Here is a 16667-nt window from a genome sequence, read left to right as displayed (position 1 = left end):
CCTTCTTTTAATGGTGCAGGTAATCCCCAAACTTGGACGATTTGGAGCCGCGAGGGACTCAGTGGTGGCCACACATCCGCAGATTGGTTGTTAATATCTTAATTTATTTAAGCTTTCATATTTGGGTTTTAATTATGTAATAAGGCCATTTGGGGGTTTTTAACTTTTAATGGGCTTTTGATTTCATATTCTAAACTGCTAGGGTAGAAACATCAAATTTTCAATATAATAACGTTTCAAATAAAAACCTGTATTTCTAACCTTAAGGTTTTCAATTAAAGAAGCTTCCGCAATTTTTAATTAGATGGGTTTAACTTAAAAATGGTTTCCACCATCAAGTACAAGGTTTTGTAAAACACTCTGATGTGACACACTAGATTCGGTCGTAGTGTCTAGGCCAGGTTTGAGGTGTTACATTTAGTGGTATCAGGGTCAAGTTACAAAACTCTACTGTGGAATGGGATTTTGTGGATTTGAATGTTAAGTGTTGTGGTTGGAAATGTGGCACACTGTGTCTCCGACACCAAATCGGTAAGTTTTTTGACATTGATTATTGTTATGAACTAAAATGTATTACTGAAGACTACCATAGGTAGTAGAATTACGCTGAAACTCTATAGTTAGAGTAGACTGAGATTATAGAAGACTGACAACTGTAGAAGATTCTGTTCTGCGAAAACAAACTCTAATTGCTAATGTTCATAACACATTGTTAAAAATTATAAAAATTATAAACTGATTCATAAGACTTTAAAACAGACAATTCGCTATTGATATGAGCACAAGAGGCACTTGCGGAAGGGGTACACGAGGCCGCGGTAGAGGCCGAGGAAGTACTAGAGCTGGGTCTTCAGCATCAGGCCACATGCAGGCTAGGGAGGCACCAGCCTCGCCAATAACTGAGTCAGGGTCTCATGACCAAGCAACTAGGGATGATGCTTTATCTCAAGCAATGCTACTAGTTCTTGAAAGGGTTGCTGGAGCAAGTACTGGATTTATAGGCCGGGGGTCACTTTCGGAGTGACTCTGATCTAACAGAGCAGAAATCTTCAGGGGTGTTTCGAGTGTAGCCCTAAATGTGGCAGAATATTGGTTAGAGGCTACCGAGAGAGTAATGGATGACCTTGACTGTACTTTAGAAAAAAATTAAAAGGGGTAGTGTCTTTACTTCGTGATGAGGCCTACCAGTGGTGGCTCACTGTGAGAGAAGGTACGCAAGCTGACCGTTTGACATGGGATTTCTTCAAAGCAGCCTTTTAAAGGAAGTATGTGGGTGCAAGTTATGTAGGCACGCGAAGGAAGGAATTCTGAATTTGACTCAGGGGAATAAAATCGTGGTGGAGTACAAGGCAAAGTTTCTGCGGTTGAGTCAGTATGCACGCGGGATAGTCGTAACTGAATATGAACGCTGTGTATGATTTGAGGATGGAATTCGGGACGAGTTACGTGTGCTGATAGCCCCACAGAGGGAGCAGGACTTTGCTGCCCTTATGGAAAAAGCAAAAATTGCTGAGGATGTGAAGTGCTCTGAGCGCTAAAACTGCGAAAAAGATAGGGGCAGAAATAAAAGGGATTTTCGACCCTCGGGTTCTTTTGGAAGGCTTGTAAAAAGGGCCAAGTTTGATGGGCCAATTCGAGCAGTTCCTGGTATTGTTGCAAGACCGCAGCCTTGCACCGATTGTGGGAAAGCTCACCAGGGTGAGTGTTGGAAATGAACTGGGGCATACTTTAGATATGGGTCTAGGGATCATCAAGTTAAGAATTGTACTCAGGGGTTTATTTAGATGCAAGCTACAGGGTAGGGTCGTGTTCAGCCTGTGAGAGGAGGTCAGCAGCCACCGAGAGGCCGAGGTCAGGCCAAAGGTGGAAACGGATTTGGTCGAGGTTGTGAAGCACCAGGCAAAGGGGCTGGAAACACTGAGGCGAGACAACCAGCCTTGGTCTATGCTGCTCGTCACCGAGAGGATAGAGATGCCCCTGACATCATAACTGGTACGTTCCTGATTTATAATTTACCATACACTACTTTAATTGATATTGGGTCTACACACTCGTATATTGTGTGCACTGTGTCTGAGACGTTGGGTATTCAGTCTAAAAATATAGTTAGTGAAATGATTGTGTTGAGTCCATTGGGACAATCGGTTGGGGTAAGTAAGTTGTTCAGAGATGTGCCCTTAGAAGTCCAAGGGGTGGTCTTTTCAGCAGATTTGATAGAACCATCGTTTGGGGAATTTGATATTATATTGGGCATGGATTGGTTAGTGAAACACTGTGCGAATTTGGATTCTGCTGCTAAGCATATGGTGTTGAAATCTACGGAGGATGAGGAGGTGACGGTGATAGGGGAGCGAAGAGATTATTTGTCTAATGTGATTTCTGCATTAAGGGTTGAGAAGCTGGTTCTCAAAAGTTGTGAGGCGTTCCTAGCATATGTTAGTATTTCCGATTCTAAAGGCCCTTTTGTGGGAGATTTTAGAACTGTCTGAGAGTTTTTGGATGTATTTCCTGAAGAGCTTCCAGGGTTGCCTCCAGATCGTGAGGTTAAATTAGTTATTGAGCTCCTATCTGGAACAGCTCCAGTGTCCATTGCCACTTATAGGATAGCACTGAAAGAGTTGGTGCAGCTGTTGGATCAAGGATTCATTCGACCGAGTGTGTCTCCGTAGGGAGCACCTGTAACACCCCGTACCGGAGTCCGCTGCCGGAGTCGGACACGAGGGGTTAACGGCTTAAACCATTCACTTTCACAGTCCATTTTAAAAATTTTCCAGGCAGTTGGCTAACTGCGTCACTGTCACTTTAAAAATCATATCTGGAGTTCCAAAACTCGAAAACCAGTTTCGTAATTTTTCCCTGAAACTAGACTAATATATACATCTACAAATTTTTTTCTAGAATTTTTGGTCAGGCCAATTAGTACAGTTTATTAGTTAAAGTCTCCCCTGTTACAGGGTGCGACTACACTGACCTTCATGCATTACGACCTGGATATCTCCCTGTAAAGGGCTTCAATACTGATGCCGTTTGTTTCTATAGAAACTAGACTCAAAGAGGAATCTATACATATATGGAAGGACTCCTAATTATCTCTGGTTAATTTACAATGAATTTCTAAAGTCGGAATAGGGAATCCAGAAACCGTTCTGGTCCTATTTCACGAAAACCTAAATATCTCTTAACATACAACTCATATGACCATTTCGTTTCTTCCATATGAAAGTAGATTCATCAAGATTCATTTACATAATTTATTCACTATTTAATTCCATTCCTACTATTTTTAGTGATTTTTCACATCCACATTACTGCAGCTGTCAACCTCTGTCCTTAAGTTAGATTTTACCTACTTCATAGTTTCCTTGATTCAACTAGCCCTTTTAGCATACATGGCACAAAAGATGATCACGATTAACCATTCCAAGGGCTAATCGATTCCAAACATTTCCACATCTCTTAATGAACAACATACAAAATGATTATGATACCATGCCAAAGTCATTTTCGCATGGCTATCCAAATTTATACAAAATCAAAGGGTCTATGACCAACAAACGAAAGAGTAGTCCTATACATTAACCAAACTATCCTCTCACTACTAGTCTATTCTATACATGCCATAAGATATTCCAAAACATAGCAGTACCAAACAGTGGATAGTGATAGTGTGACTAGTTGCTGACGATCCCTGATCCTGTAGCTTCGCAATGAGACCTATAAGGCAGAGGAAACAGAGTAAACGGAGTAAGCATTACAATGCTTAGTAAGTTTTAAGCAGTGTCAATAGATAACAATCAAATTATAACATAGTTGTTCGTATTTTTATTTCACTCTTCCTTCGGGCATACCATCCCTTTACCGAATATGCACATCTCATCATATACAATAGGCAGATAAACTCTCACATAAAAGTGAGCTCATGTGACATAGATATATCGTATGATTTCACATAACCTCTCACACTAATCCGATGTCACATAATCATAGGAATAGTCCCATAGATTGCTCTCGTATGCATCATATATATAAACTTGGAGTACATACCTGTTTAACCTTTCGCATTGCGAATATTTATAAGCAATTCTTATTACGAAGTCTTACCCGGACATAATCTCCACACGTAGTCATCGGGTCGTACCCGGACATAATCTCCACTCGTAGTCATCGGGTCTCACCCGGAACATATTTCCAAGTTTCATGTACACTTAATCACATGTTACAACATTCACATTAGCCATTCGGCTTTACCACATATATATATACATTTTCACATTCATCACGTCGGCCATTAGGCCTTATCACATATATATACATTTTCACATTCATCACATCGGCCATTAGGCCTTATCACATATCACATATATATACATTTTCACATCCATCACATCGGCCATTAGGCCTTATCACATATATATACATTTTCACATTCATCACGTCGGCCATTAGGCCTTACCACATATATATACATTTTCACATTCATCACATCGGCCATTAGGCCTTATCACATATATATACATTTTCACATTCATCACATCGGCCATTAGGCCTTATCACATATATATACACTTTCACATTCGTCACCTCGGCCATTAGGCCTTATCACATATATATACATTTTCACATTCATCACGTCGGCCATTAGGCCTTATCACATATATATACACTTTCACATTCATCACATCGGCCATTAGGCCTTATCACATATGTATACACTTTCACATTCATCACGTCGGCCATTAGGCCTTATCACATATATATACATTTTCACATTCATCACATCGGCCATTAGGCCTTATCACATATATTATTATGTACAGACTTGGTCTTGGCCGAATCTTCATCAATCATTTTCCAACGAATAATTCAATTTCACGCCATACTATCATTTCATATTCGAATACTCATAAACTTACAATTTCACAAATTTTTGTATCAGAGATCCATCTAACACTCATGTATCATTTTACAATATCACAATTTAGAATTCAAGTATGGGATCAATCAATAGCTTATGAGCAACTAAAACAAGTTTTTATCCATGTTTACAACAAAATCACATATTCGCTACGAGCTGTTTTCCTGAGCAATGGTCACTAAATTATTTATACCTGGAGCTACAAGACTCCAAATCACTTGCCGTTAATTTTCTCAGAATATAGACTCATATATCTTCCATCCATGAAATTTTCAGAATTTTTGGTTTGGCTAATCAATACCATATTTTTCTTAAAGTTTCCCCTGTTTCACTGTTTGACTAATCTGACCACTCTTCGCTACGAATCAAATTTTTCATTGTACAGAATTCATAATGTGTTCTATTTGATTCCATTTGAAACTAGACTCTTTAAGGAGTCTAAGCATATAAATATTATCTTATAACCATTTTTGTACAAATTATAATGATTTTCCAAAAACAGAACATGGGATTTCAGAGTCATTCCGACACTGTCCCGCACAACTTTAAATATCTCTTTATAGGAAATTTCTTTGCTTCCACGGTCTCTTTTATAAGAAACTAGACCAACTAAGCTTTGATTACATATTTTATTCAGCCTATAATTCCACACCAACAATTTATAGTGATTTTCTAAAATCACATTGCTGCTGCTGTCCAAGCAAATTATTACAATTTGCTCTTAAATTTCCAAGTCCAAACACTTATGAACTTACCATTTGGGTTTAAGACATATCATGGCCACATCATATCTTATTAAATCAACTCATTATGTCCTATTATGATTGAATTTACTCAACGTTTAATCACTTAAAACTTACCTCGAAAGTGGTCGACGACTAGATATCCACGGCTATTCGTTTACTTCCTCTTTTCCCCTATCCGACTTTGATCCTCTTTGCTCTTAAGCTTAATTAAAACGATTGATTTGCTTAAGTACTTAACCAATATTATTCACTTAACAATCACATTTGGCAATCACATATCGATACTTTATTCAAACTAATATTTTTATAAATATTTACAAAGTGATTAATCAAATCAACACCGGATATCAAATTCAAGACAACTACACAAGTCACACAATAATGCCAAACACTTATGTATGCTAATACCATGTAATAGTTCGCTTATGAAACTAACTTTTATGACATTAACGAGTGTCTTATCATGGTAACTGAATACCTACAACCAAATGCATATATTTTATACTTACCAACGAACACAGACCACAACCAAATTTTCAATTACCTTATTCCAATCGTTTTGTCTTATAACATATAATTCAACTAATACATCAAACCAATTTTTGATTCAATTTTCTCTATGACCCAATGCACATACCTTGGATTTTTAGCTTGCTATCTTGCTGAAATCCTGAAAGCATATTTCTTCTTTCTTTCTCCAACATTCGGCAAGAACAAGGTGAGAATGTATGGCTTTCTTTTCTTTTCTTTTTTCTCATACTTATTTCCTATTATAAAACCATGTAGTCATTATAATATTAATACAAAATGCATATTTTTTTGTATCCCATACCATCATGGCCGGCCACTTCCTCTAGAGTGGGAAATTTGACATGCAAGTACAATTATTTTGCAACATGCATAAATAGGCCACTTACATTTGCCTAGCACATTTCTAAATTTTCTCACATAAGTCCTATTTAATAAAATTCGCTCACAATTAACAAAATTCAAACATGAAATTTTCACACATGCATATGTACATATAATGAGCATCAAATATGACAGCTAATTATTTTTATGACTCGGTCTTGTGGTCCCGAAACCACTTTTCGACTAGGGTCAAATTAGGGGTGTCACAGCACCGGTGTTGTTTGTGAAGAAGAAGGATGGGTCCATGCGCATTTGCATTGATTATCGTCAATTGAACATGCTGACTATCAAGAATAAGTACCCTTTATCAAGGATAGATGATCTATTTGACCAACTACGAGGAGCTACGGTTTTCTCTAAGGTAGATCTTCGGTTTGGGTATCATCAGCTAAGGGTTAAGGAGGCTGACATGTATAAGACTGTGTTCAGAACTCGTTATGGTCATTACGAGTTCCTGGTGATGCCGTTTGGGTTGACGAATGCACCAGCGACTTTCGTGGATCTAATGAACCGATTAATCTAGTCTTATTTGGATCGATTCGTAGTTATGTTTATAGACAACATCTTGGTGTATTCAGGAACCAAAGAGGAGCATGATGTACATCTTCGTATTGTTTTGCAAGTTCTAAGGGAAAAGTAGCTTTACGCAAAGTTCAGCAAGTGTGAATTCAGGCTGAGGAAAGTGACATTTCTGGGACATGTAGTGTCCGTAGAGGGAATTAGGGTGGATCCTCGAAAATTTGAAGTTGTAGTGGATTGGAAACCATCGAAGATGGTATATGAGATTCGAAGCTTTCTAGGTCTAGCTGTGTATTACAGACATTTTGTTGAAGGATTTTCATTGATTGCTACACCTCTGACTAAGTTACTGCGTAGAAGGGTACCATTTAATTGGACTAATAAGCAGCAAGAGAGTTTTGAGAAACTGAGGGATGTTTTGACTAAGGCCCCTGTTTTGATACAACCAGAGTCTGGGAAAGAATTTACTGTTTACAGTGATGCGTCGCACATTGGCTTGGGTTGTGTGTTGATGTAAGAGGGTAAGGTGGCTACTTATGCATCTCGTCAGCTCAAGCCTCACGAGACAAATTACCCCACTCATGACTTGGAATTAGCTGCAATGTTTTTCGCACTGAAGATTTGGAGACATTACGTATACGGTGAAAAGATGATTATTTACATAGATCATAAAAGCCTCAAATATCTTCTTAATCAAAAGGAGTTGAATCTTAGGCAACGAAGGTGGATAGAGTTGCTTAAGGACTACAATTGTTCAATTGAGTATCAGCCTCATAAAGCTAATGTGGTAGTTGACGCACTGAGTCGTAGGGTTGTATCGGATTTGAGAGCAATGTTTGCTTGTCTTAGCCTGTTCAATGATGGTAGATTGTTAGCTGAACTACAAGTGAGACTGACTTGGATTGATCAATTTAAGGAGAAACAGTTGCTAGATGAGTCGCTAGCTTTTCATTTTCGACAAGTTGAGAATGGTGAAACCACGGATTTTGGGCTAAATGAGAAAGGAGTATTATGCTTCCGTGAAAGAGTATGTATACTAAGGGGTTCTGATCTGAGGCAGTCTATACTGCAAGAGGCGCATAGTAGTCCATATGCTATGCATCCAGGCGAAAACAGGTTATATCAAGATCTTCGTAAGTTGTACTGGTGGCCAGGGTTGAAACGCGAAGTTTCTAAGTATGTGAGTAAGTGCCTGACATGCCAGCAAGTTAAAGCTGAGCATCAATTACCTTCTGGGTTACTACAACCAAATAAAATTCCACTCTAGAAGTGGGAAAGGTAACCATGGATTTTGTGAGTGGGCTACCCTTGATGCCGACTAAGAGGACTCGATATGGGTGATTGTGGACCGATTGACTAAATCTACCCATTTTATACCGGTCCACACGAATTATTCGTTACAAAAATTGGTCAAGTTGTATGTGGCTAACATTGTGAGGCTGCATGGTGTACCAGTTTCTATCATATCTGACAGTGATCCTAGATTAACATCTCAGTTCTAGAAAAAGTTACATGAGGCTTTGAGTACAAGGCTACATTTCAATACTGCATTCCACCCTCAGACGGATAGGCAGTCAGAGAGGGTGATTCAGACACTGGAAGACATGTTAAGAGGTTGTGTAATTGATTTTAAAGGCAGTTGGGAGGAGTATTTGCTATTGGCAGAGTTTGTTTATAACAACAGCTACCAGTCCAATATTCGAATGGCACCGTTCCAGGCATTGTATGATCGTAGGTGTTGTACTCCTACTTGTTGGACTGAGCTGGGTGACCGGCGAGTTCTAGGGCCAGAATTAATTTTTGATACAGAAGATAAGGTGAAACTGATTCGAGACCGGTTAAAGGAAGCATCTGATGGGCAGAAGTCTTATGCATACTTGAAGCGTAAAGAGATCGAGTACTCTGTGGGGGATTATGTCTTTCCAAAGGTCTCACCATAGAAGAAAATTTTGAAGTTTGGGCAGAAAGGCAAGCTTAGCCCTAGGTCTATTAGACCTTACCGAATACTTAGGTAGGTGGGACCGGTCGCTTATCATCTTGAGTTGCCTCCAGAGTTGGATAGGATTCATGTAATATCTTGATTTTGGGCCTAGTCGGAATAGTGGTTTCGTGACCACAAAATCCGAGATAGAAATAATTATTTTATGATTATTTTAAGGTCTATGATATGATTGCATGATTGTGTGAAAATTTCGTGAAGAAATTTTATGCATAAAGTGCTTAATTTGAAATTTGGGACTAAATTGAATAAATTGCAAAACTTGTGTTCTAGAAGTATTTTGCATAAAATTGAATTAGATTATTAATTAGAGGTCCTTAAAGAGTAATTTTACCAATTTCTAAGTCTATGGACAAAATTGGACATGGATGGAATTTTGGAAAGTTTAGTAGTAAGGGCATTTTGGTCATTTAGGGTAAAATGAATTAAAATACAAAATTAAAAGCCAATTTTGCTCATCTTCAACCCCATGGCCGAATATAGCAAGGAGAAACCATGGCTAGGGTTTTCAAGCTTCCAAGCTCGATTGTAAGTCCGTTCTAGCCTCGTTTTAATGATTTTTACGTTTTTGGAGTCCCTTAGCTCGATTTAGCTTATGCTAGCAATAATTTAACCTAGGGTTTATATTTGGAAAAATACCCATAGGTGAAATTTGTGTAATTTGGTGTTTTATGATAGAATATGAGGTTTTAAATTATGTTAGACAACTTGTGCTACTCGGTTTTAAGTGAAAACGAGCAAAAGGGCTTAATCGGTAAAAATACCTAATAGTCATAAGTACATGTTAGAGTGAGAATTTGATGTTGCCATAGAAGGGAAAAATGATCAGCAAGTCATAAAACATAAGAAAATAGGCTGAATTTTAATTTACGAGCTTTGGGGCAAAAGTGTAAATATGCAAAAGTTTAGGGGCAAAATTGTAATTTTTCCAAAATATGATTTTGGGTCAATTTGAATAATGTGAGTCCTAATTAGACTATATTTTAAATGATAGAGCAAGGAAAACTGAAATTGGGCTAAAATGGGGAAAATACCAAGTTGTGGACGAAATGGTAAAAATAGCTATTTTCGCATACGAGGTAAGTTCATATGTAAATGTTGGTAACATAGTTATTATTTTAAATGTTTTAATGTTTTTTAATGATATGATAATTATTATGAAATATTATACTTGTGATAATTGTTTGATAATATGTCAAATTATGTGATATACTTGGAAAATGTGAAATACTACCGAGTATCAGTATCGGCATTCCGTAGAAGATGGTTGAGACACATGATTGGGAAAAGGTCCGTTGAACCTCGGGAATGGATTAGGATACAAGTGACATGTCACTGGGATATTTGGGCATCCGAACTCGTTGAGTTGAGTCCGAGTTCACTTATGGATGCGAGCGTCCGAACTCGTTGAGTTGAGTCCGAGTTCGTGAGATGTAACTAGGCATCCGAACTCGTTGAGTTGAGTCCGAGTTCACTTATGGATACGAACGCCCGAGCTCGTTGAGTTGAGTCCGAGTTCACTTATGGGCGGGTTACATGGTAGCTTGGCTACATATGTGGCACTTATGTGCAAACTTTCCATGTATTCAATTATATTCGATGTGTTCAACGGTAAAGTTCTACTCAAATGGAGGAATACTCAAGATGAAAGGGACGATTGGTAGCTGTTGTGAAATGGATAATTTGAACAGGTATGTACTTAACCCTCGGGTTGAAAACTCGATATAACAACAATATGGTATGATGATAAATGAAAAGGTGATATGAATGTCTTGGTGATGATTATGCAAATGATGTTTTATGTTTGCTTATATGGTTATGTTACTTGCTATTTGCATGTGAGCTTACTAAGCATTTATGCTTACTCCTCCTTTTCATTCCTTGTAGTGTTGACAAGCCAGCTCGGAAATCGGAAGCGGTCGGAGGCACGCTCACACTATCCGTATACCATCTTGGCATAATGGCTTGTATATTTTGAGTATGGCATGTATAGCATTATAATCATTTTGTATATATGGTCTTATGATATGGTTATTGAGTGGTATGGAAATAGAAATGCTTGGTAATGATTAGCCATTGGAATGGCTAATCATGATCATATTTGGTATTATGTATGTCAAATTGCTAGCTAATCCATGGAAACCATGAAATAGGTAAAATTTACCATAAAATAGATTCAGACAACAGCAGTGACGTGAGTTTGAAAAATCACTAAAATAGTAGAAATGGAATTAAATAATGAATAAGTTATGGAATCGAAGCTTGATGAGTCTATTTTCATATGGAATAAGCGAAACAGGTATATGAGCTATATTTTATGAGATGCTTAAATTTTTGTGAAACAGGGCCAGAGCGATTTCTGGATCCCCTGTTCTGACTTTGGAAATTCACCATAAATTTTACAGAGATAATTAGAAATCACGCTTTATATGTACAGATTCCTTATTGAGTCTAGTTTTATTAGAGACAAACTTCATAGTCATTGAAGCTCTGTACAGGGAGATATCTGATTCGTAATACACAGAGGTCAGAGTAGTTGAACCCTGAAACAGGGGAGACTTTAACTAATAAACTGTACTAATTGGCCCAACCAAAAATTCTAGAAAAAAATTATTAGATATATATATGAGTCTCGTTTCAGGAAAAATTTACGGAATTGGATTTCGAGTTTTGTAACTCGAGATATGATTTTTAAAGCGACTGTGATGCAGTTAGCCAGCTTGTCTGGAAATTTTAAAATGAATTGTATGAGCTGTTTAATTAATGAATTAAGTCCGTTAACACCTCGTGTTCGACTCCGGCAACGGTCTCGGGTACGGGGTGTTACAATTCATGACGTGTTTCATGTTTCAATGCTGAGGCGGTACTGTTCTGATTGCTTGCACATTGTATCAGTTGAGGAAATCGAGGTTGGACCTGATTTGACTATCAAGGAGGAATCGGTGCAGATATTGGATTGTGATGTTAAGGTATTAAAAAAGAAATTTGTTCCATTAGTCAAAATGCTTTGACGTAATCATAGTTCAGAAGAAGCCACGTGGGAGACTGAGGAGGCGATGCAGCAGCAATACCCTCACTTATTTTGAACAGGTAAATTTCGAGGCCGAAATTTCTTAAAAGGGGTAGAGTTGTAACGCCCCGAATTTGGGCCTAGAAGTACTGGGCCTTGAGTATGGGTCCGTAAGGAGGTTGAATATAAGTATTTAATTGTGCTAGGAAATGACACAATTGTGAGTTTGTTTCAGTGGTTAAGTGCTCTATGAAGTGTCTGAGAAATATTGGGTTCAAACTTGGGCTTTAGGAAAAATTTTGGTTTTAAGTGAATAAAACCCTGGATGCGTGGATGATGGCCTTTTCAATTATTATGTTAAGTAAATGACATAAGGAAGCATGTGGTCTTAGTGGTTGTGGCATCGTTAAGGTTGCAAGGGAGCCTGGGTTCAAGTCTTGGTTCTAGCAATTTATTTTGGTTTTTCTTTTAAACGAACCAGAACTTTGGCCTATAGACATTATAATTAATTGAGTATATTTTGTGACACAGAAAGAGCCTGTGGTGTAGCCATAAGGTGGCGTGTTGTGTAACTATGAAGTCTAAGGTTCAAGTCCTGGGATGTGCAATAGAGTATTTATTTTGCTATTTGAGCTGTGTAGGAGGTGGAGTTGGACTGGAACTCTGTGGTTGAAGTGGTCATAAAAAAATAAGGAATTTTCCGAATGGTTGAAAGTAATCCCACATCAGGAAGCTAACATGAGCATTGGTGAGAAGTTGGCTTTAAGTAGAGCGAACCAAATGAGTTGGTGAGAGGGAAAGTGATTAAGGCTTAATGCAGGATGTGCCAAAGTTGGTGATCTTGGACTTCGGCGCGTTCTCATAAACAGGTGCGTATTCATGCCCTTCTTTGTTGGAAATCGGCAAAAGCCGAAAACCCAAAACTTCGACATTTGAGGCCTCACGAGTGTACAACCGGTCGCGGGGTAAACCGAGCCCATAAACCATGGGCGATAGACTGTAGAGGCTGACACGAGCGTTCTCGTGTACTGGGCCTCGATGGGCATCGAATGGGCCAAATGGGCCCAATAGGCCCCATAGGTTCGCTTGTGTAAATCTAACTGATAGGTGGGAAGTAGTTGAGCTTGCCATGTCATGAGCATGGCATAGGCCGTTAAGGGCGTCGTTGAGCCAAAATGGGCCGGGAGGACCCAATGGGCCCGTGGGCCCCACACAGGTTAAATCTACGGTAAGTGATAAATTTTGGACTGGGCTATGTAGGTCACATAGTCGTAGCTAAATTTAGGCTAAGTGGGCCACACAAGCGTGTGGGCCCACTTGGGCCGAATAATGGGTCTTAGGCCATTTACACCATTAGGTCTGTTTAGGTTACTTAAGTAGCTCGAGGCGACTGTGGACCTTCTTAGAGGTCAATTATGTAACGTTCTAGTTTTGAACCTAGATAGAATAGTGGTTTCGGGACCACAAATTCTAGTCAGAAAAATATTTTAATATTATTTTCTGTGTCTGTGATATGTGAATTTATTTATGTGAAATTTCTGTGATTTAATTTGTCTGTTTCTGTGCTTAATTATAAAAAATGATTAAATCATATAAGTATAAAAGTTGAGTGCTAAATGTTAAAGCACCTAATTGGCTTGGCTTTTAAAATAAAGGTCCCTGTATGTCAATTTGACCATTTATCTTAGTGGTGGACAAACATGGACATATAGTTGGTAAATTTACTATTTCCCATTTTGCCCTTGAATGTCAAATAAAGGTCCTTCTGATGATAGCATACGGAATCTGAGATTGAGTATATGAAATGTATAACCTATGCAGGTACGTTTGTATCGTAATAAATTTTTGAATATGAAAAACTCTGTCTCTGTGAAATATGTATTGAAATGAATCATGACATATATGCAAACAAAGGAGCATGGTTAAGTTTATGAATTATTCTATGAAATGGTTATGAATCTTTATACTTGAATTGTACTTATATGCTTTAGTAGTTGGACCAATTGTATTTGGCTTACTAAGCTCTTTGTAGCTTACTCTGTGTGTTTACTATCTGTTTTATAGTTATCGTAGCTGCTGAAGGCTCGGAGATAGTTGAGGATCGTCACCACACTATCGATCTCATGTTGGTACTTTTGAAACTGTACATATTTTAAAGTATGGCATGCATAGACTAGAAGGTCTATGTATATAAGTTTTTATGTGTATATATTATGCCATGGGAGTTGGCTAGAAAATGAAATGTTGTATATAGTTTTAGTATTTAATTGCTCGTGCCAAATGATGTATGGTTGTAGTGTTTTATGAGCCAATATGTTTTTGTTATAATGACGCATGTTTTGAGCATGGAATTGGTTGGAAATTTTGGTGTGAATGTTGTATATTATTGCTCGTAGGATTGGACCCAAAAAGGGGTGGCAAATTTGGCTTAAACCAAGCCTGCTTGGTGCCACACGGTCAAGGGACACGGGCGTGCCTTGTGGCCGTGTAAGAAAAGTAGTATTCTCCTAAGAACTATACGGTCTTGACACACGAGCGTGTCATATGGCCGTGGGCTAAAGTCAGTAGCTAGCTAAGTATCACACGACCATAGTACAAAAGCGTGCCTATTGGCTGTGTGAAAAAGTCAGTATAGAACCTATCTTTTGGCACGGCTAGTTCACATGGGTGTGTCTAGTGCCCGTGTGTGACACACGGCCTAGTCGCACGGGCGTGTGACCTTAACAGTTTGAAAGAATTGGTTAAGTTTTGAAAATTTTGAATAGGTTTGGTTTAGTTCTGACCTTTCCTTAAATGTATGTTTTAGGTCTCATAGACTATATTTAGAGATGGTTGCTTATGAAATGATGTTAAATAATATCTGTGATTCTGAATTGGTCCGAAATGTTCTGTCTATTTGGTAATGCCTCATAACCATAATTTGATGTCGGTTATGGGTTAAGGGTGTTACATTTTATCTGTACTGAAACCCCAAAGGGTAAAATGACCAAAATACCCCTGAGGGGTAAAAATTACTATTCTACCCCTAATGGGTGGAAATGACTGTTATACCATAGAGGTGGGTTAATTCATGAGTGTATGATATATGCATGACCGTACCTAAGTATGAAACCTTACATACATGAAATATTATGACATGACATACTGCATTGGGGTTAGGATTCTTATTTGGAGGAAGTACTATTTTGGTGGCTTTGCCAAGTATTCTGATATTAGTGGCTACGCCATGTTTACCACTATTAGCGGCTTTGCTGCATTACTATTAGCAGCTTTGCTGCGTTACTATTAGCAGGTACGCTGCGATATTGGTGTGTTGGCTGGGTGGGTCAATTTATTCCCCACATGATGAGTTGGTTGGTACGGGTGGTGAGCAGGATGAATTGGGTTGGGTTGCATACCGGTATTGTGATTATACTATTTTAGGCATAGGCCCACACTGTTACTGCATAGGGTTTAGGCCCAGACAATACTGTTATTGCATAGGGCTTAGGCCCAGACGGTATTGTTACTGCATAGGACTTAGGCCTAGACTGTACTGTTATTGAATAGGGCTCAGGCTCAGGCCCAGACCGTTACTGTATGCAGTGTTACTATTGACCGAGAGGGGATTACACACTGAGTTTTCGTGAACTCACCCTTCTTTTAACTATGCAGGTAATCCCCAGCCTTAGACGATTTGGAGCCGTGAGGGACTCAGTGGTGGCCACACATTCACAGATTGGTTGTTAGTACCTCAATTTATTTAACTATATACAACATTTCATTTGCTAGCCAACTCCCATGGCATAATATATACACATCAAAACTTATATACATAGACCTTCTAGCCTATACATGCCATACTTTAAAATATGTACACTTTCAAAAGTACCAACATGAGATCGATAGTGTGATGACGATCCTCAACTATCCTCGAGCCTTCATGTAACACCCCGTACCCGAGTCCGCTGCCAGAGTCGGACACGAGGGGTTAACGGCTTAAACCATTCACTTCATGATCCATTTTAAAATTTTCTAGGCGGTTGGCTAACTGCATCACTTGTCACTTTAAAATCATATCTTGAGTTCCAAAACTCGAAAACCAGTTTCGTAATTTTTCCCTGAAACTAGACTCATATATGCATCTACAGATTTTTTTCTAGAATTTTTGGTCCGGCCAATTAGTACAGTTTATTAGTTAAAGTCTCCACCGTTACAGGGTGCGACTACACTGACCTTTATGCATTACGACCTGGATATCTCCCTGTACAGGGCTTCAATACTGATGCCGTTTGTTTCTATAGAAACTAGACTCAAAGAGGAATCTATACATATATGGCATGACTCATAATTATCTCTGGTTAATTTACAATGAATTTCCAAAGTCAGAATAGGGAATCCAGAAACCGTTAATATCTCTTAACATACAACTCATATGACCGTTTCGTTTCTTCCATATGAAAGTAGATTCATCAAGGTTCATTTACATAATTTATTCACTATTTAATTCCATTCCTACTATTTTTAGTGATTTTTCACATCCACATCACTGCAGCTGTCAACCTCTGTCCTTAAGGTAGATTTTAC

The 16667-nt window shown here is 38.5% G+C and overlaps 1 protein-coding gene and 1 long non-coding RNA gene across 2 annotated transcripts; both read left to right on the top strand.

The window, feature by feature from the left end:
• Positions 1 to 7924: 7924 nt before the first annotated feature.
• On the top strand, positions 7925 to 9032 carry LOC108474921 (uncharacterized). Its single transcript, XM_017776954.1, has 2 exons — positions 7925 to 8276; positions 8728 to 9032. The coding sequence occupies exons 1-2, from the start codon at positions 7925 to 7927 to the stop codon at positions 9030 to 9032; spliced, it is 657 nt and encodes a 218-aa protein (XP_017632443.1).
• A 1067-nt stretch (positions 9033 to 10099) lies between these two features.
• LOC128283781 (uncharacterized) lies at positions 10100 to 11262 on the top strand. The gene is made up of 2 exons (XR_008274192.1): positions 10100 to 10170; positions 10979 to 11262. It is a non-coding gene; the product is annotated as an uncharacterized LOC128283781 (long non-coding RNA).
• The last annotated feature ends 5405 nt before the right edge of the window (positions 11263 to 16667 follow it).

Source organism: Gossypium arboreum, chromosome 11 (genome assembly GCF_025698485.1).
Source record: "Gossypium arboreum isolate Shixiya-1 chromosome 11, ASM2569848v2, whole genome shotgun sequence".
NCBI classification, from domain to species: domain Eukaryota; kingdom Viridiplantae; phylum Streptophyta; class Magnoliopsida; order Malvales; family Malvaceae; genus Gossypium; species Gossypium arboreum.
Note: the sequence above shows the minus strand (reverse complement) of the source record. Positions and strands in the feature narration are given on the sequence as shown.